Below are 26,940 nucleotides of genomic sequence, written 5' to 3' on the forward strand. Positions count from 1 at the left end.
TGACACCTCAGTTCTACTGTTTACTGTGGCTTGGTGCAGAAAATACCTCGTATTTGAATAGCCAGCAGTATCGAGTACATGTTTGCACAACGTTTAAGTGCACAATACAAATGATGTATGTATCAATCCAATGCAAGGGATCCTATGCTTTATTCAGAAGTTTGGAGGAAAGAGGAATAAATGCAGAAGTTACGGAGTATGGTCACTTGACCTGTGGAGTTTTTGACTGCTCGCTCTCCTTTCTCACACAGTTGAGCCATTAAAGTAGCGAAATATATTTCAGACATGCTGCCGATGTAAAAATAACTCATTTTCTAGCGGTCATGATTTTTTCCCACTTCAGAAACTAACAACGGAAGCCCGAATCAAATGTTGCACCATGATTTGAATTATTTGGCTTCAAATGGGTTTTGATTCGAGGAAGTAAAAAATTTTTTTTTTAAAATAGACAGCTGTGCAATCATGCCGGGTTTTTTCAGCTCAAGTGTTGTCTGCCTGCGATCACAGAGTCTTGACTTCATAGCAGTGCTTCTGGAGATTGTCTGCGCGATAGAGAACTGAGAAGAGGCCGTCAGGTGTTGGGGGAACAAAGAGGCGTCAGGAAGATATGGGAGACTATCAGCCCTCCAGTCTGAGCCTGGAGATACGAGATAAAGGCTTTTGCCTCCAGGAAGGTAGGATCGCACACTCAAACGCTTTCTCTCCGAGAAACTTGGCAGAGCAGCACAAACAGAGGCTGGAAAAAAAAAAGAAAAAGACTCACACTTTTCACATCCACACCAACGTGTGTGCCGTCTGTCTGCCCACCTGCCTCTTCCAACGTTTCCATTTGGATAAATGTTTTCTGCAAACTATTGCATCTGCAAAACTTTCTCACAGCTACTGTTCAGCTGTCAGAGCGCTTACCCAAAGGCAGATCCCATAAATACTTGGACATGGACACAGTTTTCAGCATGTATGTATTATAAGACATATTCTATCAACATCAGCTAAATGTATATTTAACAGTGACTGAGAGAAGTGATGGAGTTGTTTGGAGTCTAGACTGCACCGGGTGCATCGAGCTGAATGGTGGTGTCCCTGCTTTTCCCCCTTAGATTGGTATTTCTTATATTTCTTAGTAAAGTACTGTCAATCGCCTTATGTCTGAACGGTGCTCTATAAATACCTTTGCGTTTGCCTTTATAACTTCCTGTCACCAAAGACGGCAAAAGTGATCAAAGAAAGAAATGAACTTGAATTTGACTAGTTGTGATCAACTCCAATCATCTTATTCTTGTTTCCTTCAAATTAACTGTGAATAACCTCACTTCTCTGATAAAAAAAAAACAAAAACATTTTATTGAAGGACCTTAATTCCATGTGCTGATTAGGTGGAGGAAAGAGGATTATGGAAGCTTTTTGAAGACATTCAGATATAATTTGAGCTTTACGGTAAACGTTTTGTCCCACTGTAAGTGGTGAAATATGATTTATGAATTATTGCATATAATACGGAAAAATAAACAGAGTGGTCAAACACGTTATAGTTCAAGGGCCACAGGAAACCAAGCTTCATCCTGAAGGTTTTTATGACTAGTGTCATAAAAACCTTTAAATATAAACGATACGTGAGTACACGTGGTGAAAATGTCTATATTTTCCACAAGAACACGGACCTAATGTTTGAACATCTTGTTTGATTTTAAACCCATTGGAAAAAAAGAAGAAAGAAAACAGAAAAAAGAAAGGAAAAAAGAAGAAAAAAAGAAGGAAAAGTTACAAAAGACAGGAAAAAAGAGAAAAAAAAATTGTATTGGCATAGTGGAGCAGAAGTTATCCCGCCCCCCCTTTTCGAATCGAGCTTTGGGGACTTTTCTGTGTGGAGCCATTTCCACTGAGTACACTGGTTATTAACAGTCCAAACTGTGGGTGACTGTATTTATGTGTTTGCCCTGTGATGGAGTGGCGAGCCGAGATTTGCCGCCATGACCCCGAGCTGAATGAAGTGGTATAGAAGATGAAGTGTTAGCAGACGAGGCAAAAAATGCTGACAATTATGTCAAAGTCCAAATATTTATCGACCTGACTGCGCAGACAAAAAGTGAAACTTTAAATGGAATACATCGACGCTGTCACAAATTCCCAGAGTAATATCTCAATCTGCAGTCTGCTTGACCTCCAGTATCATGGGTGTGATGTCATCTCACCGTCATCCATGTCGGGAACGATTAGGATCCGAGCCGTTGCGAACTCCGAGCCCAGGCGTCCTCCCATGGGCATGCTGAGAGTGACATTGAAGCTCTCCTCCTCTTCGTACAGGGAGTCGTCAATGATCACCACCCTGCAGGGTTGCTCTGCCTCTCCCCTGTCGAAGCGCAGGATGCTGTGATGATCCTCGGGCCTGGAGATATAATCAGAGTAGGACAGCACCGTGGTGGGGACCGTGCCTGTGGCCGAAACTGCAAAATAAAACAAAACCAAAAAAAGAAAAAGGAAAAAAAAAGAATGAATTATGGAGAGAGCAAATTTAATGATCCGAGCCAAACCACAAGACGAGTTTCTTTCTTTCTTCACCCCACTCCCCCAAAAATCAATATGTAATTATGATGTCCTTTATTGTGGAAATTCATTTTTCTTTCATGGAACAATGAACACAAGCTTGTTCTGGATTTACGAACCACTCTGCTGAGTAACGGTCACTCTCCGCCAATCATTTTAATGCAACATGACACTTTTTTTGAAAGGCAGACCAACTTCTTTTTTTCTTTCTTTCTGTGATGCACTAATCAGCTGTATTTCAAACTGTTTTCCTATGAAAATCTTCACGTACCTCACGTTGAGATAATTGTCTGTGATTGAGCGCTTGGAGCGCAAAACTACTGGTAAGTGTGTACAAAGCTGTGTTTCTTTTTTATTTATCACAAACACTGTAGATCAGGGCAGTAACAAACATAAGGCCCGTGGGAGGAAATCTGGCCAAACCAACAAGAACATGGTAAAAAAATATCTTAAGAGCAGTGGACAAAACACAACAGTGAGACATCAGTGATGCATTAAATAACAGCTACAGGAATTTTTTTGGACGACTTATTTCACTTTACATAAGAAGGTTTCATTGAAATTGGCGTCATGTAGTTTTAGTCATTCATTCATTCATTAATGTATTTCAAACGAAGGAACAATTAAAATTAGATGAAACAATGGAAAAGAAAAAATAAATACAAATAAATAAGAATCCAATTTCAATATAGTACACATTTGACCATTTGACTCGTTCAAAAAGGGATAGGAAGAAGCCTATAGGCTTGTCAAGTCCTCCCCCCATTCTTCACCATTGACAAATGAAAAAAATTAAATAGAATAACTAAACAGGCAATACAAAAAAAAAAAAAAAAACACAAAACTACTCCAATCAAGCTATTTGTAAAAACAGAATAAATCAAAAACAACCCAAAATGAACAAGCGCCATTAGCATTAGTGAGATTTACATTCTCCTTCTTCAGTTCTATATTTTTCAAAGATATATCTTTTGGAGAAAAATATTTAAATTGCGTTATATTCATACTTTGTTTCAAAACCAAAAGACCAAGACAATTCCACAAAACCACCCCAGTAATGGAAATACGCATACTTTTTAAATTGGTCCGAGCATAATTCAGTTTCAAGTTTCGTTTGCCACTAAAGTTACAAACCCCCCCCCCCCATGTTTACAGGTCGCCGTTTTTTATTGCTTTATACATTATTTGTGCCATCTTAAATTCTACCATATCCCCAAACTTTAAGGTGTGTAATTAAAAAAACAAAAAACAAAACAGTATATTGGTATGTTCATAATAAACAACATTATTTACTATATGAATGGCTCTTTTTGTATTGTGCTTAGTGAATGTAAGGTGATTTTCGGTAATAACTGTTCGTTTTTGTTAAAATATGGACATTTTCATCATGTTAACCCTCTGTGCCATTCCAAAGAAAACTGTGTTTGACACCCTTGATGTGAAGGTGTGATGAGAAGTTTCTGTGCCGATAATATAGCTTTAAATCTGTCAAGAGGCATTATTAAAACAAAGACATGACATGCTGAGCTCATATTTTATTTTGAATTAACTGTTACCTTGCTGGGTGTAGCATATGACCATGAGCTCCTGGCTGACATCTCCTCTCCTGCGTACGGGGATCAGCAGCTCGCCGACGTCCTCCTCGATGTTGTACACGGCCGAGGGTAGAAACACTGTTGACTCTGGACGTGAAAAATAAAAAACCCCCCCCAAAAAAAGCAAGGAAACATCAACATGTTAGACCTTCATGCGTTGATGTGATTTCGGCTGAATAGATTGTCAAATATGCGTCTGACACCCCAGGTGCGAGGAAACCTCCTGCGTATGGAATGCAAATCAAATGTGATAAAGTGAACGTGAAGTGAACTGCGAGCGGAGATGAAGAAATGGGAAAAGCTCAAATCAAATCAGATTGAGCATAATTGGCATTGAAGAACCGGAGTGGAATGAGAACCGATGGCGGCTGTCGTTACAGCTCTGCTGATGGAACTTCCATTATGGTTTTTTTTTTGTTTAAATCAGAATTCAACATCTTGTCATTACTCATTTTCTCCAAATATCACACCTGTAATTGCCTCACACTGGATAGCAGGCAGATAGATCTGTTTATTCACCTGTGGAACAAGATTCAGTGTGAATCACATGGGCTTCACGCTTTTGTTCAACGCCTGTTAATTGCATCATGTAAAAAGTTTCCTTTCACAAACAGCATCATTAAATGTTTTACCGGCAGACCATCATATCTTTTAACTCTATACCACAGATATTTGTTTCTATTTCCTTGCACCGTGGCTCACATTAACGGATGTTGGTATGTACATTGACAAAATTGTACTTATTTCCATTGACATGCATCTAAAAAATTACACTATTATTGAAAATGTCAATTTGCAATTTAGTTCTACACTCTTAACAGGCAAACTGAAAAGTTTTGCGAATTTTCCAAATTGTATTTGACATCATTATGACATCACAAATTCAATATATTATGAATTATTTAAAAAAAATTTGAGTTTAGATTTTTACTACTCATATTGGAAAATTATAATGTATTATAATTCATTGAGATGACATAGTTGAGTGTATGCATGATATCATTTGGAGCATTTTTTGGCATTCTACTGTGGAAAAATTTACTTTTACCATAGTCAGGATATTAAACGATAAATCAAACATAATTAAATAGACTTCAGTGTTTATTTTGGCTCCTGAAAGAGAAATTTAACCCAAACAGTGTTGAGATAGGATGATAAATAAGTCATTTACGGCACGAGGGAATGAAAAGAACAAGATTTCACATTGTGCAGAGCGATAAGCTGCCAGTTCTTTGAAAGTCCTCTGGAGCTTTCCCTTTTTTTTGTGTGTGTGTGAAACAAACTCAACCTAAACATGCTAATTAACAAAACGCTGTTGACAGCGAACCCTTCCTTTTCACCCAGCGAAACCCCGAGAGCCACGAGGAAACATTATCAATATTTATATCATGCAGCTCTCCATTATAGCCGCGCTGTTTTTGGACAGACTGCTCATCTGTTCTGCTCCCCTCACTTCCATATTTGCATTACGATCATTTCACATGCGAGGCAGATCTATACCATCTCCTTTTTTGACCTTGCTGAGTCACCCTGGTGGAAAGATACTCGCCGCGACTGCACTTTGCTTTTCCCTCATTAGGCAGCGATTTTCATATCCAATCGAGGTTCGACTCGATATGGCGGCCTCTCGGCTGAAAGTATCCATTCACTGTTCTTGTGAATAAAATGACATGTTGAAGGTGATTTGTCTTTTGATGCACTGGAATAAGAGACAATCCCTGATCAATGCTCTAAATCTATGGTTTACCCCCCCCCCCCCCCCCCCCCCCCCCCCGACGCCCTGAGCCAGAGAGAAAAGTCAGTATCAGTAAAAAAAACAAAAAAAACACAACTGCCAGGAGTGCCCAATGAATATCTGCATTCATACAATGTCTCTTATTGAATTAACACACCTTTAATGTCTCAGATCCAATCAATGCACGTAGAATGTCCGTTCAACAATGAGAGAATGTCCTTTATCTGATTAGCCCTCGTAAAATGTCTCGTATTCAATCGACCCAACTTCAGTGTCTAATAGGCAACATGTCCTTGGTCCAGTCCAATCAGCCAAACCTTCCATTTGTACGTCTAATCAGAACAAATAGTATGTCTTTGGACCTATACAATGAACCTTATACAATCAAAACTTGTGGAAAGTCTCCTGTCCAATCAGCACTTCTTCAATATCTCCAGTTCGTGCAGCATATATAGAATGTCCTTTGTCCAATCAAAACTTATAGAGACATAAACTCTTGGCTTTTTTTTCAAACAATCATAGAATCTCTTTGCTTCAGTCAGCACTCCTTCAACGTCTCCTATCTAATCAACAGGTATCTTTTCTGTCCAATTCGTACTCAAATACTGTCTCCTTTTCAAATCAGCACTGATTATGGGACATATCTTGTCCAATCAATATCTCCTGTCCAATTAGCGTTCATGGTATATCGTTTAACCAATCAGTAATCACATAATGTGCCCTGTCCACTTTCAGAGTTTTTTACTGACCATCATCAGGGTCGAGGAGCTCCACAGTGGCGACCTCCGGGAACTCAAGGGCAGCCATCACGGCCTCAGACAGAACGATCTGGAACTTCTCCGACACCTCGTATTGGTCATCTGACAGGATCCTGACCCTCCAGGTGGCCGTGGTCTGGCCCGGGTTGAACTGCACCTGTTTCTGAGACTTCCCGCGGAAATCCTTGTCTTTCTCTGCGGAGCCGTCCTTCGTGCCGATACCTTAGGGAGGACATGGAAAACATCATGTCATTATCAGAATCAGCTGGCATCTGTGAAGCCTGTGAGACAGTTTTTATGAACGCACATAATTAATGCAAATTTTAAAAAAAGCAGAAAAAAAAAAGTTAAATCTGAAGAAAAAAAAAAAACACCGTCATGCTCCAGTTAATCTAACTTAACATATCTGCAAATCTCGGTGCAGTTTCTCCAGCCGCAGTATTTTCAATGATCATGGCTGAAATGAAAGCAGCCGTCCCTCATGCCAGTGTGGCCAGAGCCGGAGCGTTTGGAGGCCGACCTGCGCCGTCTGACCTTCAGCATGCGAGCCGCTTGATGGAGCTTATAGCCACCATTGCTGTGACACTGGCGGGATTCCTGTTGAGCAGGAGCACTGAAGCCGGCGAAATGTCACACAGCCTCTCCATTGTCTTTGCTAACTGGACGCACAACAAGCAGCAGGGGTTCCGGCAGTAAATAGAAAGAACCGTGGCCTCCCCGCACCCCACCGCCAACCGGTGAGCTCCCATAAATGTAGAAAACAAGGAATTACCAGGGAACGAGGCACGGAAGTCACAGAAAGCGATAAAACACCGTGAAATACACTGAAGATTTATTTTTTAATTACAATTCACTCTTTGATGGAATACACTTTGATTCAAGTACAGACAGAAGGAAAATACTTCCGTACGCATGTGCCGAGATGAAATGGTCGTGCTCAATGGAGCTTGAAATATCAGCTGTCTTCAAAGAGCAGCTATGAGAGGAGAAAGAGGGAGAGAGCATAATCTGCCCTTCATTCGATCCTGCACTGGACGGCCGTGATCACAGCGGTCTCACAGCAGGTGGGCTCGGTGCAGCCTTCAAACCGGCGCTACCTCCACGGTGCACACATTGACCAGTGAAGCAGCAGCCCACCGGCGGCCTCCTCTGATCAATGCTCGTTCACGCAGGGCCGGGTAGGAAGACGACAACGTGCCGTCTTCCGACCCGGGATCAGTCACTGCTCTGCCGAGGCAGATGGTTTGAAATGGCGAGGTTGCTCTGGTGTCAGTTAATCAAAACGGCTTGCTGCATTAGCAGAATGAGAGAAAAAAAACCCACATGGTTACAATGAGAGCAAAAAAAAAATTCTAAAATGCTCCTGACATTGACTGAGAATTAAAGTTATATCAAGTCATCTGCGTACTCACCAGAGTAAATGATGAACAAAAAGCGTCACGTTGTAAACTTCACGTTACAGCTCCAGTTAAAAGCAGCTTATTTATATACATCACAAAAAGTGTTAACGCTTTGGCAAATCACAGATAAACGGGGATCTAAGAGGGGTCTGCTCGGTTTTTAATCACCTGTGTAAATGTTCTTCCTGGTTGGATTCAAAAAGAAAATATTCCAGAGCGGTGTACGATCAAAGAATAAACACCGGAGGATGTAAACGCATTTTCACTGTAATTAAAAAATGGACAACATAAAAGGATCTGGCAATTTAGAGAGAGAACTTTGTTGCTGTTGGTACCTTAAACTCAACAAAGTCGTTCTGCCCTTTATGAACTTTTCATCAGGAAGTAATAAAACTGCATCATGTAAAGTGTTTTAAAAACACACAAACATCCTTTACATAAAAAAAAAACCGCGAAGGCTAGTTTCCTCTGAGCACTGAACGCAGTGCATTCAAAGTTCAAAGTAGTACTTCATTAAATTATAATGTGAGCATTAATAAAACAGCAGCAACGCCCCAGAAAATCAAAACAAATGACAATTTTTTTGATTATTTGCCCGACCATCCTTCTATAAAATATACTGTTTTGTTGTTTAATACTCAGCAAAAGGATTTAGTTTTCTTTTTTTTTTTTTGGGTGCTCTCTCTCTCTCTCTCAGTAGATTTTCCATTTTCTCTCTTTTTTTCCTTAGATTTTGTGTCTTTGGCAGTTTTCTCCTCACTGTGAATTACTGTTGACCATTTTCCCGAGGCGCCGTATAGAAATAAACGCTTCAGGAGAGGAGTTTTAATTCCGCCGAGGTAGAGCAGATCTGCTCGGCAGCACGAGACACTGGAAAGGTCAGCACAATTTGCATATGACTTCCAAGATGTTTCATTAGTCTTCGGGCCGTGGGGCATACAAAGATACCGACAATACTACCGTAAATGATCCTAAGGGATTTGACCTTTAACATCGAGTCATTTTAATAATACTTCATCTTTATGGGGGAAAAAATAATGGTCCCACTAAAACGCACCACTAGCGCCGGAGTTAAGGAATTCCTGCCACTCATAAATACCTCGTTGTTGTTTTTTGGGGTTTTTTTGTTTGTTTTTTTATTGTCGGTTTCGTTCTGGCCTATAAATTGCGTCTGCTAACATTTGGAGTGGCGCCTCTCTAAGGCCACTAACTTGAGCTGACCCTTTTTTTTCGTGTGCCTACGTTTTGTGTGGCCGAATTGTCCTTCGCCATTGTGTGATTGGAACGTAAACACTGTCGAGAGGCGAGAGGTGAAAGGCCGTGACCTGCCGGGGCATCTGGAGCCCGCCCTGAGATCGTGGCAAAATATATGAAAGTGTGAGTGTTTGGTTTTGTTTGTGTGCTGTGAGTGCTCGCCCATCAATATGTCAACCTCGGGCGCTCTGCCGCTGGTGAATAGATACTTCCTGAACGGGAGGCGTTTTGCGCTTGTTTCTTTGTTTGTTTGAAAGTAAACTGTGAGGAGAACAGAAAGAAAAAAAAAAGAAGTCTGTGAAACAACAAAGATGTTTTAAAGGCGGAAAAATAGGGGATCAGTTGCAGTTTCTAGTCGATCCCAGCCCACAGTGAGGAAAGGGAGGTCAGTGGTCTGTCAAACACACACACACACACACACACACACACACACACACACACACACACACACACACACACACACACACACACACACACACACACACACACACACACACACACACATTCACAGCTAAAATCAATTCAAAAATCACCTTCACGTGAATATTTTTGGACAAAGAGAAAATCATCTTGCGAAGTTTGAACAGTGCAAATCACTCCATCACAGTGTGGCCCTGTGATTTAATTATTAATATACTGAAAGGAAAAGTATTTCTTATATTGGAGTAAAGGCATGTACTGACGAGGGGGAGTTTGGAGAAAATATGCATAATGCAACAGCTGGAGGAGACTTTTTTTTGGACATTTCACTGTATTTTGCACCAGAAGGTTTAATTAAAATCGGCTTTGTGTAGAGATCGTCATCATTTTCCATAGTAAACGTTTGGCTTTATGAAAATATATAGACATTTTCATTACGTTCATTATGCACTTACAACAAAGAAAAACATTAAAGTTTACATTTAAAGGTTATTATGGCAGTATTTTACCAGTCTGGTCCTCTGAAGATGAAATTGGGCTGCAAGTGGCCACTTTATTGCAAATTCTTATTATTGTCTACATTTCCTATTCTAAAATGTATTATTCTGTAATATTGTTCTTTTCATAGATTTTGTGTAATCTGACATTGCTGTGATAACTGACTTTCGACATTTGGAGTAAAGTCTTATCTTATTTTATCTTAACTATAAATACAGAATTGTGTGAATAGACTTGAACTAGAAAAGAGTGCAAACCACTTGACTACCAAGTGGCACAATTATCAATGGAATAACTGCTTTGTTCATATTTGTATAATTAGGATGTTATTTCCATTATGTACTTAGATCTATCCGTCTGCCCCTGGCATTGAGAGCATCTGAATATGCAAACAATATATTAAGCTGTCAAAATTTTGTAAAACAGTTCATCCATCCATCCATCCATCCATCCATCCATCGCTTACTAACGAATGACGTCTCTCCCAGGTATCCGCGGCGTTTCAGTACCACCTCCAGGACCTTGACCTCCTCGTCCACCACGTAGTACTCCCTCTCTAAAGAAATCCAAGCCCAGTTCAGACGGAACTGTTGGTTCTTCAGCTTGTTGCCTCCTGCAAACAAAGAAAAGTAATACGATTATTAGAAACGGCTCCCTGAAGCTCACCGAGCGGCAAAAAGAAGAACAGGGGAGAAAAGTTAAAACAGCCCAAGCATGTCTATATAATCCCAAATTGTTTTCTAAATTAACACAGTATTTCGTGCTTCCGGTGAAAATGTGAAACCTCGTTTATTGGAATGATTCCTTAGATACCTTTAGGACTGGACTTTGTGTCTGAGCCGGCGCTCAGTGGGAGGTCTGAGATGTGTACACCCCCGACGCAAAAAGCGGGTTTTGTGCCATCTAATTGCTTCATTTCTAATTATGATAAAAGGTGGCTGTTTCCTGTCTGCGCGAGGTTATTTTGTTCTCTGCCTTTTGAAGTTGCATTCAAAGACCCGGCGCTAAAGTCCTGGAGGGCACGGCTGCTACCATTTGACCACAAAGACTCAAAGCTGGGCTTCAAACACACACGGATACAGAAGAAACCTGCAAAGACATGCACACACAAAGTATGCCACATTTTAATATTATAATTTCAAGAGCGCCGTTTGCAGTCCAAAGAATTCTACACTGCTTAATAGTAATTAAAAATAAAAGAAGCCTGCAGTCTTAAGCCCACCGACTGCCTCTGCCAGTGTGTGGAGATCCAGATGAGTGAGCCACTAAACATCTGGCAGCGCTGAAAGTGGATGAATAAAAGTGAAAGCGCCGGGAGAATCCGGGGACATTGTCCGGAGGTTTTGAAGTGGTGCTGTTGTTTATGTTGGAGGCACAGCTGAGAGTCTCCGCTCTCGTTGTTACAGCCAATAAACCTGTCACGTCCAGCCAACCATTCCACTGTGTCCATTTCCTCCTTCGCTGGGCCGTGTGAAACCTATACACATTCACCGTGGGTGTTTTATTGTGTGTGTGTGCGTGTGTGTGCTTGAGGCTTTTTTCCCTTTCGTCTACTCGTGCACATATTTTCTTGCAGAGAGTAAAACTTGGCCTTATTACTTCTTACATCTTTTTTTTTTTCTTTCTTTCTTTTCTCCACAAAGTTGTGCCATAACTCAAAGAACAGGGACAGAAAGTCAGCATGATGCATCAAGGACAAAAGTGTATTCTTCTTCCGGCCTCTGTTGAAGAAAACCTAAAGCTCATTTGAATCATTTCGCTCCTTAATCTATAATGAAAACATGAACACTTTGATGTCTTTTAACAAGATAGAAGATTTGAAGCCGCGAAGAATAAAAGAAACATGCGCCTCCTTTATTTATCTATGTATCCCGTAAAGCCACTTCAGAGCGACGTTGAGACAGACTGGGGGAGTAATGGGGACAAAAGGCTGCAGACTTTTTCTCTGTCCTGCAAGATTAACAAATAGGGTGAATAATTTAATGCAATATACTACAATTCATTAAATTCTCATGAGCACAGACTTTCTGGCTGTGCTAGAAAATAGGCATTGCTATTCGAATTACCACTTTCCATATCCGTACACACTAATGTCTCTCTGGCCTTTGAATAAAGTGTTTACTTTTAGGAAGCGATCTATTAAATGTTGCTATTAAAACTAAACAATGACAAATGTTTACGTTTTTAAAGATCCTGTGTACCGATGTCGGCCTATACGTGACATCGGTAAACATGAAAGTAATTTAGTTGTTTTCCAGATTTAATTAACAGGTAATGATATAAAATGCGTGTTATTCACGTCTTCCTGCTCAACCTGAAGCTGGTTCTGATGTTAGTACAACACCCTGCAAAGCTGCCTGTGCTTCGCAATGGGCTTAGAAGTATCAACAAACAACATTATTACTTGATGAACAATTAAGAAATGCCATCAAGTGCAGGAAGCATTATCACACAACTAAGACTAATATATAGGAAGAGAATAGAAACATGTCAAAATATAATTTTACGAGGCGACAGAGTGTGATGGTGGTCATTCCAGATGAATCGTGATGATCTTTGATTGTGTCTTTAAATGTTAAAAGGTTCATTTAGGGCAGGTTTTAATGGCAGGTATTCAATCATACAACAACGTTCACACTTCATGCACCTTCAAAAACAACCAGCAATACTTAAGCACTCATCATTGCCCATTTATTTAAATTCTATAGCCGTAAAAATCTAAATAAATCCAGACGGCTCGAACATAATTGCAGTCGTAAGATGGCAATTCAGAGTTTTAGTTTGTAGTGCTTTTGCATTCTCGCTTCCACAGTCATCACATCAAACCGTTTCCTCGTCGGCCACTAATGCTCAGCACTTCATGCGTAAAGTGTTTTTTGCAACGTGCCGCGCCAAATCTTTTTATCATTTTGCGCATAAAAATCATTGCTAGACATGAATGGCAAAAGGAAAACATTGTTCAGTTATTGTGGAATTAGGTTTGATGTAATCAAATCAGAGATGGGCCGTTAGGCTCGCAATGAGAAAGACATTTCAATCTGAAAGCAGCTCGGTGTCATCGAGGCAACACATCTAAAAGACTCCTATTGTGTTTTGTTAACTGCTAATGGGGACTGTTTTGGAGATGTGATATATATAATAAGTGGTACATTCTTGCGGTGGAGCATGGAGGAGGGTTTCGGCTTCCTGTGTGTTCTTGTGGAGACAGGTGACCTACGTGTGGCAGGACCTCCCTACACAGTTTGGATTAAAGCCAACATGCCAGCGGTAAACACTGCCTGCCGTGGAGTCCGTCCTTCACCGAGGCTGCATTCTGCTGTTGGTCCAAACTTCAAATTATAATTAAAGAACATGAAGACAACAGATTATAAGCAGAATCAAACACTCGAGACAGAGACCAGGACTCATCGTAGGTGGAATGTGTCCCAAGTATCTCATATATTTAAAATACAACAATAAACGGGGAGGATTCCTGCCTTGGTGTTTACATGGCACTGGGAAAAGAGCCTATACGTCAAACTAAACTGCTTAAAAGGCATTTTCTTTTCAAGATGAATCACGTTAAACACCTGTTTGCCTTTAACGCTTTTCCGCAAACATAAACCCGCTCTATTAATAATTCATTTTTTTTCATATCCAGCAAGGTCTAAGAAGTTACAGCTCCCATGACAGCGCTATAGCAGGACTCAGACCACAAAAAAAAAAAGCTTTACAGTCACAGTTTATAGAACAACCTCGGTGTGACATTAGCAAACATGGAGTTTAGGAGACCTGAAAAGTCTGGGCAAAGCAAAGCTGCGGCGTGGCCTTCAGGGAGCGGCGGAGTGGAGGTGCTCGTTTTCCAGAGGACTCCTTCACTCCTCTGGATCTCTTTCTAATTAAGATAAGCAGGGGTTGGAGTAAGTCCACTTCAAAGAGGCCCCAAGGAAAACACTACGGTTAATCTTTAACCAAGTCTCACAGCGCCGAGACACACTTTAGTGAAACAGTATCGACATGTCGCACAGCTGAGCCGAGTTCTGCGTGTGAAAGTGGACTTTAATATCACTGACATCACTGCATCTGCACACCGCACCGCAATAATTCACTGATTTGTTTTCCCTAATTCCGCTAAGCTGTTTGCAACTGCTGCAGGGAAAAAAATTGTGCCAACAAAGTGTCAACCTTTTTACAATTCTCTCCACTCAACCGTAGTCACCTTGTGCATGAACATCCCACAAAACCCTTGTTCTCTCCATGTAGCCTCACAGCTTTTGTCCACTCGCACACACACTGGCTGTCCGATGAAGGACAGGAGCCTTTTGAAAGAGGCCAAAGAATGTGAAAAGCTGCGCCGTGCCAACTCCGTGGCCCCCGTCTCCTCCCTGCATACATGTTTCAGACGGCCCTTATTTGGTCACCGTGGAGCAGCGCGGGGCCACGGTGCCCCGAGTTCCCTGGTCTTGTTCATTCAGCCGGGCAGGCGGGCAGACGGGCAGGCGGCCCACAGACCCGGCTTCACTCATTACACAGGATCAACGGAGAGCCGCAGATGAATGTTGAGACACAATACGTACATCTAAAAATACTAAATGATCATGTCCACCGAAACTGCGTTCCACACTATGATCTGTTTCATCATTAAACAGGATGAAGGAATCCAATGAAATACAATTAAAAAGAAAGATGAAGCCAGGAACGTTTTCATTTTAGTGATAAATCTATGAAATCTTAACTATGGCAAAGTATAACTTACGTAGGTTTGGTATCAGAACATCTTCTTACAACGGTACTGAATGCAGCTTTAGGAGGTCTCAGCTCCCAAATAGAATTAGATGTTATAGTTTTTAATAAAAAAAAAAAAAAGTGACAGAAGAAATTAAAAAAAAAAAAAAAAAGAACCATAAAACGATTAAATTGACGGTGAAATGACTGTATTACCTAACCTCTAAAACCTGCTTTATTAGACAGTCAAAAGTGTTTTTATGAAAGATGGGTTTTTTGTAAAACTGCTTCAGTGAGGGACATTTCATTTAATTTCAGTTTTCACGATGCTTCAGTTTGAATTGTTGCATAAGGAGTTGCTGCACTGGCATTGAAAGCTAGTATTTAGCTCCCATACATCCATCCATCCATCCATCCATCCATCCATCCATCCATCCATCCTTATTTTTTCTCCTCAAGAGAAATTCAAGTGCAAATCTTCAGTGAAAAGATGGACATAAAGAGGGAACTCATCCATATTTCCACATTAAGCCACACCCACTTCATATTTCTGACCAATTAGAAATCATATGACGTATAAAAAAAAAAGTAACCTTTGATAAATGATGTATGGTGAACAAGCTGCAAGAAGTCCCAAAACAGCTTCAAGCCAGGTAGAGAGAAAATACTATAAGTACTAGATATCATATATTATGATACGATAAGAACAATGGCTGAATGGCTGCTTAGTTTCCAGAAGGTACCAGCAGGGTTTATCTGTGACGTCCCTACTGCTTATTCATGTAGTCAAACCAGTAATCACCTTCACTTCATGCGAGATCGACATCGTAGACTCAAACCTGCTCTCCAAGCTGAGTTTGTTTATCATCGACTAGTGAATTTATTAGTCCTAACATCAAACAGTATGTGGAAAACATTTCACCAAATGTAGCATATTGGAGCATTTAACTCTCATTTGGATGCAAACCAACATTGAACAATTTCTATTGATCTAATGCAAAACTATTAAAAATACCTGTATACTTGGATGAGTAGCCTATGCATTGTACAGCTAGTACAAGATCCCCGCTTACAGCGACAAGTGCATGCAGCATTGTAGGGAGTGTTGAAACTTTTAATCTTGTTAATTAAAATTGTCTATTATAGCAGTAGTGTTGGCTTTGAAAATACACATTTTTTGGCTGACTTTGGACCCATGGTCAGTTGACTTACAGTATAATTCAGAAAACAAAAATCAATAGTTAATCTTGTCTAGGGGAGGAGGAAAAAAAAAACCAGATTCATTTCTGTAGTGCAAAGTAAACATGTTCTATTTTCACAACTTTAATTAAGTCTATAAAACGGCCTGTCTTTGAGGTTCATTGTGTACCAGACGATACCAGCATACTTTTCACCTCTCCAATTAAGGGAAAAGGGATATGATAATCCTGTTGAAGGAAAAAGAGCACATGGCAGAGCAGAGCGAGAGAGAGAGAGAGCGAGAGAGCGATATGGTCTAATCACCCTAAGCCTTGTATCTGCAGTAACGAGTAGGGAGTTGGCCGTGGCTTGAAAGATTTAAAATGGTTATGATTTCACAGGCCTGAAAGCCTTTTTCTCGCAGCTCAGCCTTTCAGGGATACGGCCTGCCATAAATTGCCCCCCCCCCCCCAACCCCCCCTCCTATTCTGGAGGCCATTCTGGCTGCCGTCGCCTCCGAGTTCACTTTGACACAGCGGTCACTCCGAGGCGACACTTCTGAAGCCTGAAAGGAAAGAAGGAAGGAAGGCCAGAGGTGCTTCTGAACAAAGTGCCGGGTCAGAGAGGCATGCAAGACTCCCAGCAATGCTTTGCTCTCAGCGGGGAAAAGTTCCCCGAGATTAACAGCTGAACCGCAACTACAGAGGTGATTAACGCTCAGCTCTCTTCTCCAAATCTGGAATACTAGGGACAGAAATACCCATCATCTAATTGAACAGCATGTGGGGAAATAAAGGTGTTAGAAAGGTATTAATCATGTATTGGATTTTATTTCCACTCAGGTGTTTGTGATATATTCTCACTGGTTTCAATCAGTGACATAAATATACATTTTTGTTACTGTAGAATTTTACATATATTAATGTGTGTGTGTGTGTGTGTGTGTGTGTGTGTATATAATTTATTACATTTTTCAAAATATATATAAGGATCACTGCAATAAAAGAGTATTTCAATACAAAAGTGCAAGACATCCTCTTAAGCCAATGGTCTTTGTCATTTTCTTTAAGTTTTATTGTAAAATATTGAATCAAATATAGAATCACTGATATTTTACGTTTACATTATATATAAGGAGGTAAAGCAAAACTGTTGAACTCAGGATGGTTGTTTTTCGAGAGGTAGGTGGTGTACTCAAGAGCTTCCAAAAATAATAAGCAAAATGCCATAAAATGTTTGCATTTGTGTTGCACCTCTAGCAGTGGTGTTGCAGCTTTTGTACTGCCGATTTTAATTCCTGCTATATTTATTTGTATTTCCATGTTTGTTGTGGCTTTAGAATTTTGTAATTCAGCTTTTACATTGGGCTATATCTTTTGTACTTATATTGTTGTTTTTCCATTTGTGTTGCACCTGCAGCATTGGTGTTGCAGCTTTTGTATTTCTGGCTTTTGAATCTTTTATGTCAGCTTTTGTATTTGTGGTGTAGCTTTTGTATTTGTGCTGTTTCTACGCCTGTTGCACTGGTTTTGGAGTTTTTTAGTTTGTGTTGCAGCTTTTGCATCTGTGCCGTTGCTTTTGCATTTTAGTTGTAGCTTCTATGCTTCTGTTGCAGCTTTTCACATTCATTATGGCTTTTCATTTTGCAGCTTTTGCATTTGTGTTGTGGCTTTTGCATTTACTTTGTTCCTTTTGAATTTATGTTCCAGCTTTTACATCTGTGTTAAGTTTTCTTCATCCATGCATTAGTATTTGTATTAACATGATGCTCTTGTATTTGATGCAATTTAATGTGGATTTTGTGTTTATAAAGTCTCCTGTGGGTTTTCACACCTTTACAAACTAAAACATAATGACGAAATGGCTTTAGTGTTTATGAAACAAAACCAAGAAGCACCTTGACTGAATTAACTTATGATGATACTTGACGTGAAGTAACATGAAGAAAGATGATGTACACAGAAAGCGATGCTTGCAAAATATTTGCTTTGTGCTTTACTGCTAATTAAAATCCACCGAAAGCAAATTCAAGACCATTTACTGTAAATGTGTTAGACTCTGATAGCCGGACAGGATGAAAGCGTTGACTGTGAGAAAAGCAACACAAACCTTCACCCTTTGTGCTCCTTTTCTGTTTTTGATTCCAAACCTGCTGCACAAAGTTGTTGTGGAAACTACACAGTGATTTTGTTCTGGGGGGGTTAAAAAGTAAGAGCTCCTCTAATGCCCGGTAAAGCAACGAGGAGATCCCAGAGCTCCTATTTCAACCTCGGCTCCTTTATTTGTTGTCCGGTAGAGAAACACTGGCTGAAGAAATATTGTGTAATGGTGATTGCAGGGGAAGGTCACTCCGGTCCTGGGAGTCCACTTCATGCTCGGGTGTCCTCACACACACAGCCACCAATGGCGTCATGTGTCGTGTCCACCACACACAAAGACAATCAGATAAATCTCACATGACAGCTTGATGAAGAGGACTCAAGTCTTTTTTTAAGCTGTTACATTAACTAAGTTGATGGTAGCTTTAACAAAAGACACTCAGTGTCAACAAACTACTTTGTTCTCATACGTGGGAATCCTCGACTGGAAGTTTGACTACAGCGTTTCCACACAGCTGAAGGATTAAAAAGTAGCTTTAACTAATTAGCTCTGGACACATATCTCTGCTGAAGAACTGCTTTTTTTTCTTCTTCTTCTTCCTTTTTTTTGTGATGTGCTCTTTTCCAAGCGAGGCCACTCAGTGTCCTGCCAAACACATGGTAGTAGAAAGTATGCTTGGTCATGTGTATGCTGGACAACTCATTCAGAGAGACACAAGTCAACCAATCTGAGTATTTTATCTCCTTCTCATAGCTTAAAAAAAATTCTGCTTGTTTAAAGAAGTAAATCAATGTGTCTTCAGTGTATTATATGGTTAGATTCCCCCCCCCCCAAGGAAATACAATGTAAATCAATGAAGAATTTAAACCTTTGTATGGAGTACTATAAACATACGCACAAGTTCATTATTTATATGCAACCCCAGGTATTTACGTTAGCAGGTAGTATTATATACATATCGTACAAATAAGTAATTTACAGTCGAATGTTACAGACGTCCGAGGAATGAAAAGTACAACACCGAAAATATAAAAATAGTCTCCTGCGTCTTTGTATTCGATCCGAAGAAAAAAAAAAAAAAAGGTATAACGGTACTCTGAGAAGGCTTTGTTTTTGATTGTATAGGTGAGGTCAGACGAAGTATTCCTTGATTGCTCTTGAATAGCATTCCTGTCCGTCAAAGAGGACGCTGCCTCCAGTGTCTTAATTAACTGTCAGCCACACGGTTTAGCGAGCAAAAGCCCGAGCTCACAATAGGAAGGGAAGTAACAACAAAAGGCTGAATTAGCAGCCACAGGGCTTTCTTCAGCATTCACAGAAAAAGGTCAGTGCGGATTTAAAATTAGGAGCTTCTCGCTCATTACCAGTCAATTATGTACAGTATTAAGGTATAGGCGCTTACTTTACTGAAGTAGCCATAGCAAATTTTCTGTAATGGACCGATGACGATGCATAAGGCAAAACATGTGTATAATTATTTAAGTGTCATACATTAAGTCACTACAAGAATTCACCAAATAATAAGCTGTAAAAGACTTGTTTTAGCATATATTGGAAAAAGTAAAATAATTCTAGGTCATGGCAGATGGTGATGGACTGGAGAGCGAGCGAGCACGAATCTCACAGAGCTTTAATACACAAAGTGCATGTGCTCAATGTACTTTAACTCCGAAATACTGCTGGTTACTGAACCGAGAAGAACAGAGGCTGCGGGATAACAAGGTGGAAGTGTGAAAATGTGCGGAAAAACAAAGCAACATAAGGATGCAGGACGACAAGACCTGACAAAGAGAGGGGGACGTGCTTTTTCGTGACCCCTGAATGCACAGTGTTTGCTCACTTGTCAAACCGAATAATGGTGGACTGTTTGCTGAAAGCAGCAGTGTGAGGCCGTAGAATATAAAAACCCCATCCCGGTCCCACAGACTCATGAGCTCCATACTAATAAAGCGGAGTGTTTGTCAGGTCTCTGCTCGGGGGGTTGGCCCAACACCGGTTTCACTTATGACAACACGCTTTCGCTGCATTTCACTGCTGTTACTTGCAAATCCTGAAAAAAAAAAAAATGTAGAAAGGCTTTTTTCCTGAAAGGGGGGTGGGGACAAAATACTCCCTCAAAAGCCAAACTGGTAAATCCTAAAGAAGTGTTAAATGACTCTTGCTCTTTTGTTTATGACTTGTGAAAAGGCGCCATCGACGAGAACTGTGCAAACCTGCATGTTAAAGATAAGCATGCTGTTCTGCATTCATGAAAAGACGGAAATGTCTGAGGCCGTGGTGTTGTTATTGTCTGCTCCTTGTCATATTGTATTGGAGATTAGCTTGGGAACAAACCCGGCATTCAGAAATATGTGTTGGCGTGCTAAAAGAAGACTACTTCTAAGCATGCAAAACTTAATTTGCACACTGCAAGTACAAATGTTTCATTGCACTTGAATCTTTGTAAACTTCTCTCTTTCCAAAAGTCTTTGTGAAACAATTGACGACTGAACCTTTGAAAATAAGTTTTCCGTGCAATGTTAGGGATCCTCTTGTTGGAGGAATTAATTCTCTAGCTTTGTGGCTGTGCTGGTGGCAAATAGCATGCCGAAACCTATTACTATGCAACAATTGTATGTGCAGTGCACAACACTGCATAAAACGGAGATTTAAATTCCTCCTCCTGAGAGACTATAGTGTACTGAGCTTACACCACAAAGAGGCACAACCTGTTGTGGAGACCACAATACGGATCAGCCACAGAAGAGAGATGTAATGACTTTCATCTCTGAAACACTGAAAATGATTAAATATGGTGAATAAAAGCAGCATGTACTAAGAGATATTTATACCACAGTCGTGCAGAACTCACAAAAATTAATGAATATTAATGAATGTATGGGTCTCCATTCATAGTACTGTAGTTTCTATTGCATTTGTTTGTATTGTGTACAAATATACAGTATGTACGCACTGTTCTCTCACCCAAAACTGCTTACACACACCTGAATCCCTTTTGCATTAAAAAAAAAAAAAGGTACCAAGTACTTATGTGATCCTATGTTGTCAAGAAGAGGGGACTTAAAAAGAGTCCATTGAAGAATCTTTTTAACAAAAAGTTGCTTTGACACATCTTTCTGCAGATGTTCTGAATGACGGACTTAATTTTAATGTGGGGGCAATTAAAGTTTTTTTTTTTATGTATTTACTTGTTTTTATATGTTTAATGTATTTTATGTGCCGGTTTTGTCTGGAACCTTAATGCTGCCTGTTGGAGCCAGGAGCCAGGAGATTTTTAATCTTAATGAGGTTTTGTAAAATAAAGGTTGTAAAATTAATAAATAGCAATTTGAACATCTTTTGAACTGTTATAGTTCAAACACTAAAGTCGTTTCAAGCGAAAACACTTTTTTTTGCCTTTTCATTTCAGAAATGATTGATGGCATTTACAGAACAATATTTTGAGAGTGATGCATATTTACATGGAATTGGCAGGAAATGAAAAATACTTGAAATAGAGAAAATTTCAACTGTGGGAACTCTTTGAAGTGGTATTTCTTTGTCTGAAACTATTTAAAATCACAAATGTGAATAAGCATCAGCCTTTGTGTAACGTAATCTGTGGGAAAATGTGAAATTGACCCGATTTTAGCCTTTTTAATGATCGATATGTTGAAAACTGTCTAAATGAGATATGTTGCATACTGACACTGTTCAGTAATACTTTCCTACATTATGTATTTCCCAAATGTGTCCCTAATAGGATTATTTCCCTATATAAGACTGTGCTTTTCCAATGCAAAGGGGGGAAATGACATTGTTCTTTGTCGAGGAGTTTAAAGCAAAAGTGTCATGCTTTGTTGTTTCTTGTTATTTCCACATATTCCAAATGTCTTACGCAACCAGCCCTTTATTTTCTCACAAACAGGGCAGGAAGCATGGCGTAAACGAATATAGCCATACGTGTGACAAAGGGTTAATATGTGATTGATTTTCTTTAAACGTGAAGTTTGAATTAAAATCACAAGCTCTTCAATATCACTGAGCACTCTCTCTCCCCGAAGACTCGCCGCTCATGAATCATTGACTAGTGATAACCTCCAGAGTGATCCAGAATAATTTAGAGGTAATTATAACAGCTTTGGCAAATTGCTTTAGAATTCACGCGATGAAAGGTGGCCGATGTCTCAGATTGCTCAGGTGTCTAGACCTGCAAACCCTCCGACTCGTCCTTCCTGCCTCCTTCTCAAACTGTTTGCTCGCCAATATGTACCTCCTCACTTGGAGCTCGTGTCCTGGAAAACCAAGATAAGCCAACGCATGGTCCAGTTCATTTCAGGCAGCAAGACATTCCTCAGTATACTTCATGGGGGAAGGGTTTTCCTGAGTTCTGGACATTTCACATACTATTCCAAAAAAATCTTCTTCTTTTTTTTGTGTGTGTGTATTTGTCACACTTAAATGTGACAAACACAGACAGAAAAATAATATAGAGTGAAATCAGAAGAGGCAGCCGTGCAATCCAAGACACATTTCCTGGCATTACACAGAATAGTAGATAAAAGAATACTTGATCAGCGGTTGTGAGCAGGTTGAAAGTGGAACGGCTAAAAAGTACGGGCTGTTTAATTTGGAGATGCGCCGCCTGCACGGCTCTCCAAACACAGAAGTTGGAAAAGTGTGAGTGATTTACGGGGCTGCGGCTACGTTTTAACACAAAAAGACGACTTGTTTCTCGCTTGAATTACGAGTCATTTGATCACAGCGCTTTTTTACAGACTGCAATTGGAAACCCGTCTTTTTTTAGCCGCCTGTTAAAAGTTGACTTTTCAAAGACGTACTGTAGGCGCCCGCAGAGAACACGAGGTAAAAGAAAAAAAAAAACGCGAGCGCTCGCCGACTTAAATAACCGCGCAGTCGGATGGCTGGCTCATATTTTTAGAAAAACGTAGAGGATCCGGATGCGGGCTTCACACGGGGAGTCTGCACCGAGACATTTTTTGTTTACAGCTAATCGAGTCTGTGGCGAATACCCAAATACTTTCCGTTCACATGCAGACGAAGTCCGCGCTGGGCTCACCTACTGCATTCGAACCTGTCGGCACAGGCGGTGTTTAGAGAGTGAGCTGCACGTCAGCACATTCACCCTGTCGCTGCAGGGCCTGATGCGGCGCCCCCACGTACACGGGGACCGACACAACACTTCTATCTTTCATCTCCTCCCGACTGCTCTTCCCTCCCATTCCTCAACGAGATGACTCCTCACATCCTGCCTATCTGGCTGCACTCCTGGCGTAGGTGGTGACGGAGGTGGTGGTGGTGGTGGTGAGAGCGCCCAGGATCTCCAGAGGGTTTCACCAGCACCTTTTTTATAAGATTAATTGAAATACTGTTATGCTTTAAGCTCCCGGCACGTGTGTGAAAAATCTAAATCTTTTGCATCAAACTGTGCAACAGCTCCCGTATAAAAGTGTGGATTTTCTTAGCATGCTGAAACAATGATTCTGCTAAAAATGAGGGGAGCAGGAGCGCTTCCTGATTGGCCGCATAGCACTTTAATCAAAAGAGACAACAGCTTGAAATCAAAGACAAAACAGTTATCAATTATGCTGCAGTTGATGCCCAGCATCTGATTATAGAATCAGGCAGCTGGTCCCTTGCTGGATGTTTTGTTATATTTCCCGCGCGCGTGTGTGTGTGTGTGTGTGTGTGTGTGTGTGTGTGTGTGTGTGTGTGTGTGTGTGTGTGTGTGTGTGTGTGTGTGTGTGTGTGTGTGTGTGTGTGTGTGTGTGTAAACCCAATGTCGGGCTGCCATCGTGCAGCCCAGACTCAGCTGGAGAGAAGAGTGACTCTACAGCCTGAGAACAGCTGTCAGAGGCTTATCATGCAGCGGTGGGCTGAGAGCGGAGCGGCTCCAGCCCACCGCTGGGATTGAGGGGCCAAAAATCACATCATCCAGAGTGATTTTTTTTCTTCTTTTTTTTTTTTTTATACAAAAAGTGAACAAAAGCCACTTCTACTGTGAAAAGACATATGTCACAGTGGCGACTGTTCCATTACCGATACTCAAATTTCCTGCTGTTTTCTGGTCGTCCTACACTCATCGTGACAGTCTGGCTATTCAGGGCTGAAGGTTTCAACTACCTATAAAAACATTTTCTGAAATATTTTTCATTGAGCCACTTTCTACTCGCAAAGCCTTTCAACAAGAGGCCCCATTTATACAACATCTTCAAGTGAAAAGGCAAAACCTTTGCTGCGTTTCAGGGCAGTTCCGTTCACACGGCAGTCAAACCGATGAAAACGCAACTTGTTGAGAAGGGCTGCCAAGATGGAACTTTTCGGGGGGGAAATGCTCATACGATAAAAATTCAAGTGAAAACATATTGTTTTTGCTTTTTTGTTTCAGAAATGTTTCACATTTACATTGTACGTTTTTTGTAATGAAAATACAAACACGTGTGCACGGAGAACAACACATTATAAACATTAACGTGTGTTGTGTGTGTGTCACCCTCACCCATAGTCACCTGGAACTGCCTCACCACAGTAGTATAGATGTTGGATTTATGAATATTTCATCTTTCATTGCACTGAATAGTTGTTGTGGTACTTGGTAAACACACATGGGTAAATGCATTTTCTAAATGTCTGGAACTGTTCTAACCCCCCCCCCCCCCCCTCCTCCTCCTCTCTCTTCACATAATGAGGATTATCTACGAACTCAAAGCAGGGAAAACTTCAGTTCTGCTCGACTGATATCCTAAGGCAATTATGACGACACAGCATCATCCACAGAACAAGCCCAGGCCTGGGGTTTCTATAGTTTTGGGAATTTGCCTCTGCTTTGTTAACCTTGGAGCCATACACTGACTTTGGCAGCATATCAAGGCACGGAGGAGAATCATCAAGCAGGGGTTCCCTTTTGTTTTCTGGAGGGGAAATGAGGGCGAATCTAAATCTGTGTGTCCTTATGCAGGAACGACGTCGCTATAAGAGTAAATGGCATCCATTCATTGCTCTGCTACAGCTTCTGATCGCTCAGTATTATTACACTTGGTGACAGTTTTATCTCCACACTCATGCAGGAGACATCTGAAGCACTTTTTAAACTAAATGGCCTGCTTACCCATAATCTGCACACATAGAGGACACAACAGGGTAACAATGATTGGAAATGCAAGAGGAGAGACAGAGACAGATAATTCAATAGCTAATTTAATATAAAAGAATGAAACCTCTCATCAACATGTTTTGTCTTACTTGCTTTGAAAAATGAGCCAATGACTAATAATGACTTTTTAATCTTTTCTGAGAAGAGATCCGTTAGATGGCCCTGAGATAATGAGACGAGGTTTGTCACTGCAACTTCTTTTACTTTTGCTTCTTCTGCTCTTTCCCACGTGCATTCAGGGATATACGTTTTGCAGATGCACCTTGTTGTGAGTAAGTAAACACTGCAAACACAACTGCAATGCAGACCGACGATGACAAAAAAAAAAAAATGATAACACAAAGTTAGCTGCTGACGACATATGGGGCCGGCGAGAGACGCAAATCACATCCGACTAAAACGATTAGCCTAAATCCTTTCTGTAGTTCAGCTTTTTTCATCCCCAAAGTGAAGCAGCTGTTGCCTGGGAATAGCTCTGTAATCAACTCCCAGATGTTTTATAGCTAAACATTTATTTTTTATTTTTTTACCATAACAGTAAAATGACTCTACCTAGCACTTTATCAGCGGCAGCACAGATGGACTGTGAAGAAAACACAACAAGCTAAAACCTCTTTAAGACACTACTGTACCAGATATGTAATTTTCCGAGGCTTACGGCATACTTTATGTATATGATTCATATCGTAGGTGCCAAGGACAGAGGAATGTTATACCCCCCAAGAAAAGTATAGAGGAGACAGTTTCATTAATAACGGGATGGGAACGCACTGCAAAACTGCTGAGTCATCACCTTTGCGCGAGATATTGTAGCGTACACAAAGTCTATAGGAACCACGACACAGTGCGTGCGAGTGCATGCTCTACATTACTTTCCTCCCCTGCTCTAGCACGCCACGGGGAGTAAGATAATCCCACCTTACCTGGAATCAAATAGGAAGGGAGAGAACGGAGATGGGAGTGTGCACTCAGTGTCGCCAGCGATTACGCACCGATAACGTGGGAGATGTTGACAAATCAAATATAACTGATTTATTCAGTTCCGGTGATGACCTCAACTGTTCCCATGAGCAGAAAGAGAGACAACATTTCCAGTGTGCAGAAATGTAGTGAGAAACTCGAGAGGAAAGAACATATCTTCCCTTTCAAGGGCTTCGACGTGAGGAAAACAAAAATGTTTCGGTTAGGAATTCGCTTTGTTTTGTACACTGCAGAACCGTCTCAACCCCAAAAAAAAGAAATCTGAATTATTGACCTGCATACTCTTTGCTTCTTCTGCAGCATGCATTTTATTAGTCTAATGGGAAACGCACAGCATCTTAGGCATACCTGAGGAGTTTGACCTTCAGAAAATCCTTTTTTGTTTTTTTTGTTTTAACCAACCAAACAATTAAAAATCTTTGGCTGCCTCTTTCTAGCTCAGTGAATAAAAAAGAAGAGGCAGTTGGAGGGTGCCTGGAATGAAAAACAAAGACCACAGCCGTGTGTCTGTCATTAAGCACATCCGAGATGCTGACTGACTGCCTGGAGACAGACAGGGATTCAGCTCCACAAACAACTGCCTGGGAATGCCAGGGCTTGTGTGTGCTCAGGTAAGCTCACC

At 40.7% G+C, this 26,940-nt stretch overlaps 1 protein-coding gene across 1 annotated transcript in view; it reads right to left on the minus strand.

Moving 5' to 3' along the window:
* The window catches only part of frem2b (FRAS1 related extracellular matrix 2b), a gene marked incomplete at its 5' end in the record, with an annotated part of 65,788 nt that overhangs the window by 25,778 nt on the left and 13,070 nt on the right, over positions 1-26,940 (minus strand). The window contains 4 exons of the mRNA XM_080512859.1: positions 2,190-2,441; positions 4,098-4,223; positions 6,621-6,851; positions 10,668-10,814. Coding sequence (XP_080368985.1) covers positions 2,190-2,441; positions 4,098-4,223; positions 6,621-6,851; positions 10,668-10,814 — 756 coding nt within the window. The remainder of the gene's footprint in view (positions 1-2,189; positions 2,442-4,097; positions 4,224-6,620; positions 6,852-10,667; positions 10,815-26,940) is intronic.

The sequence above is a fragment of the Blennius ocellaris genome, assembly GCF_963422515.1.
Source record: "Blennius ocellaris genome assembly, chromosome: 2".
Lineage (NCBI taxonomy): Eukaryota > Metazoa > Chordata > Actinopteri > Blenniiformes > Blenniidae > Blennius > Blennius ocellaris.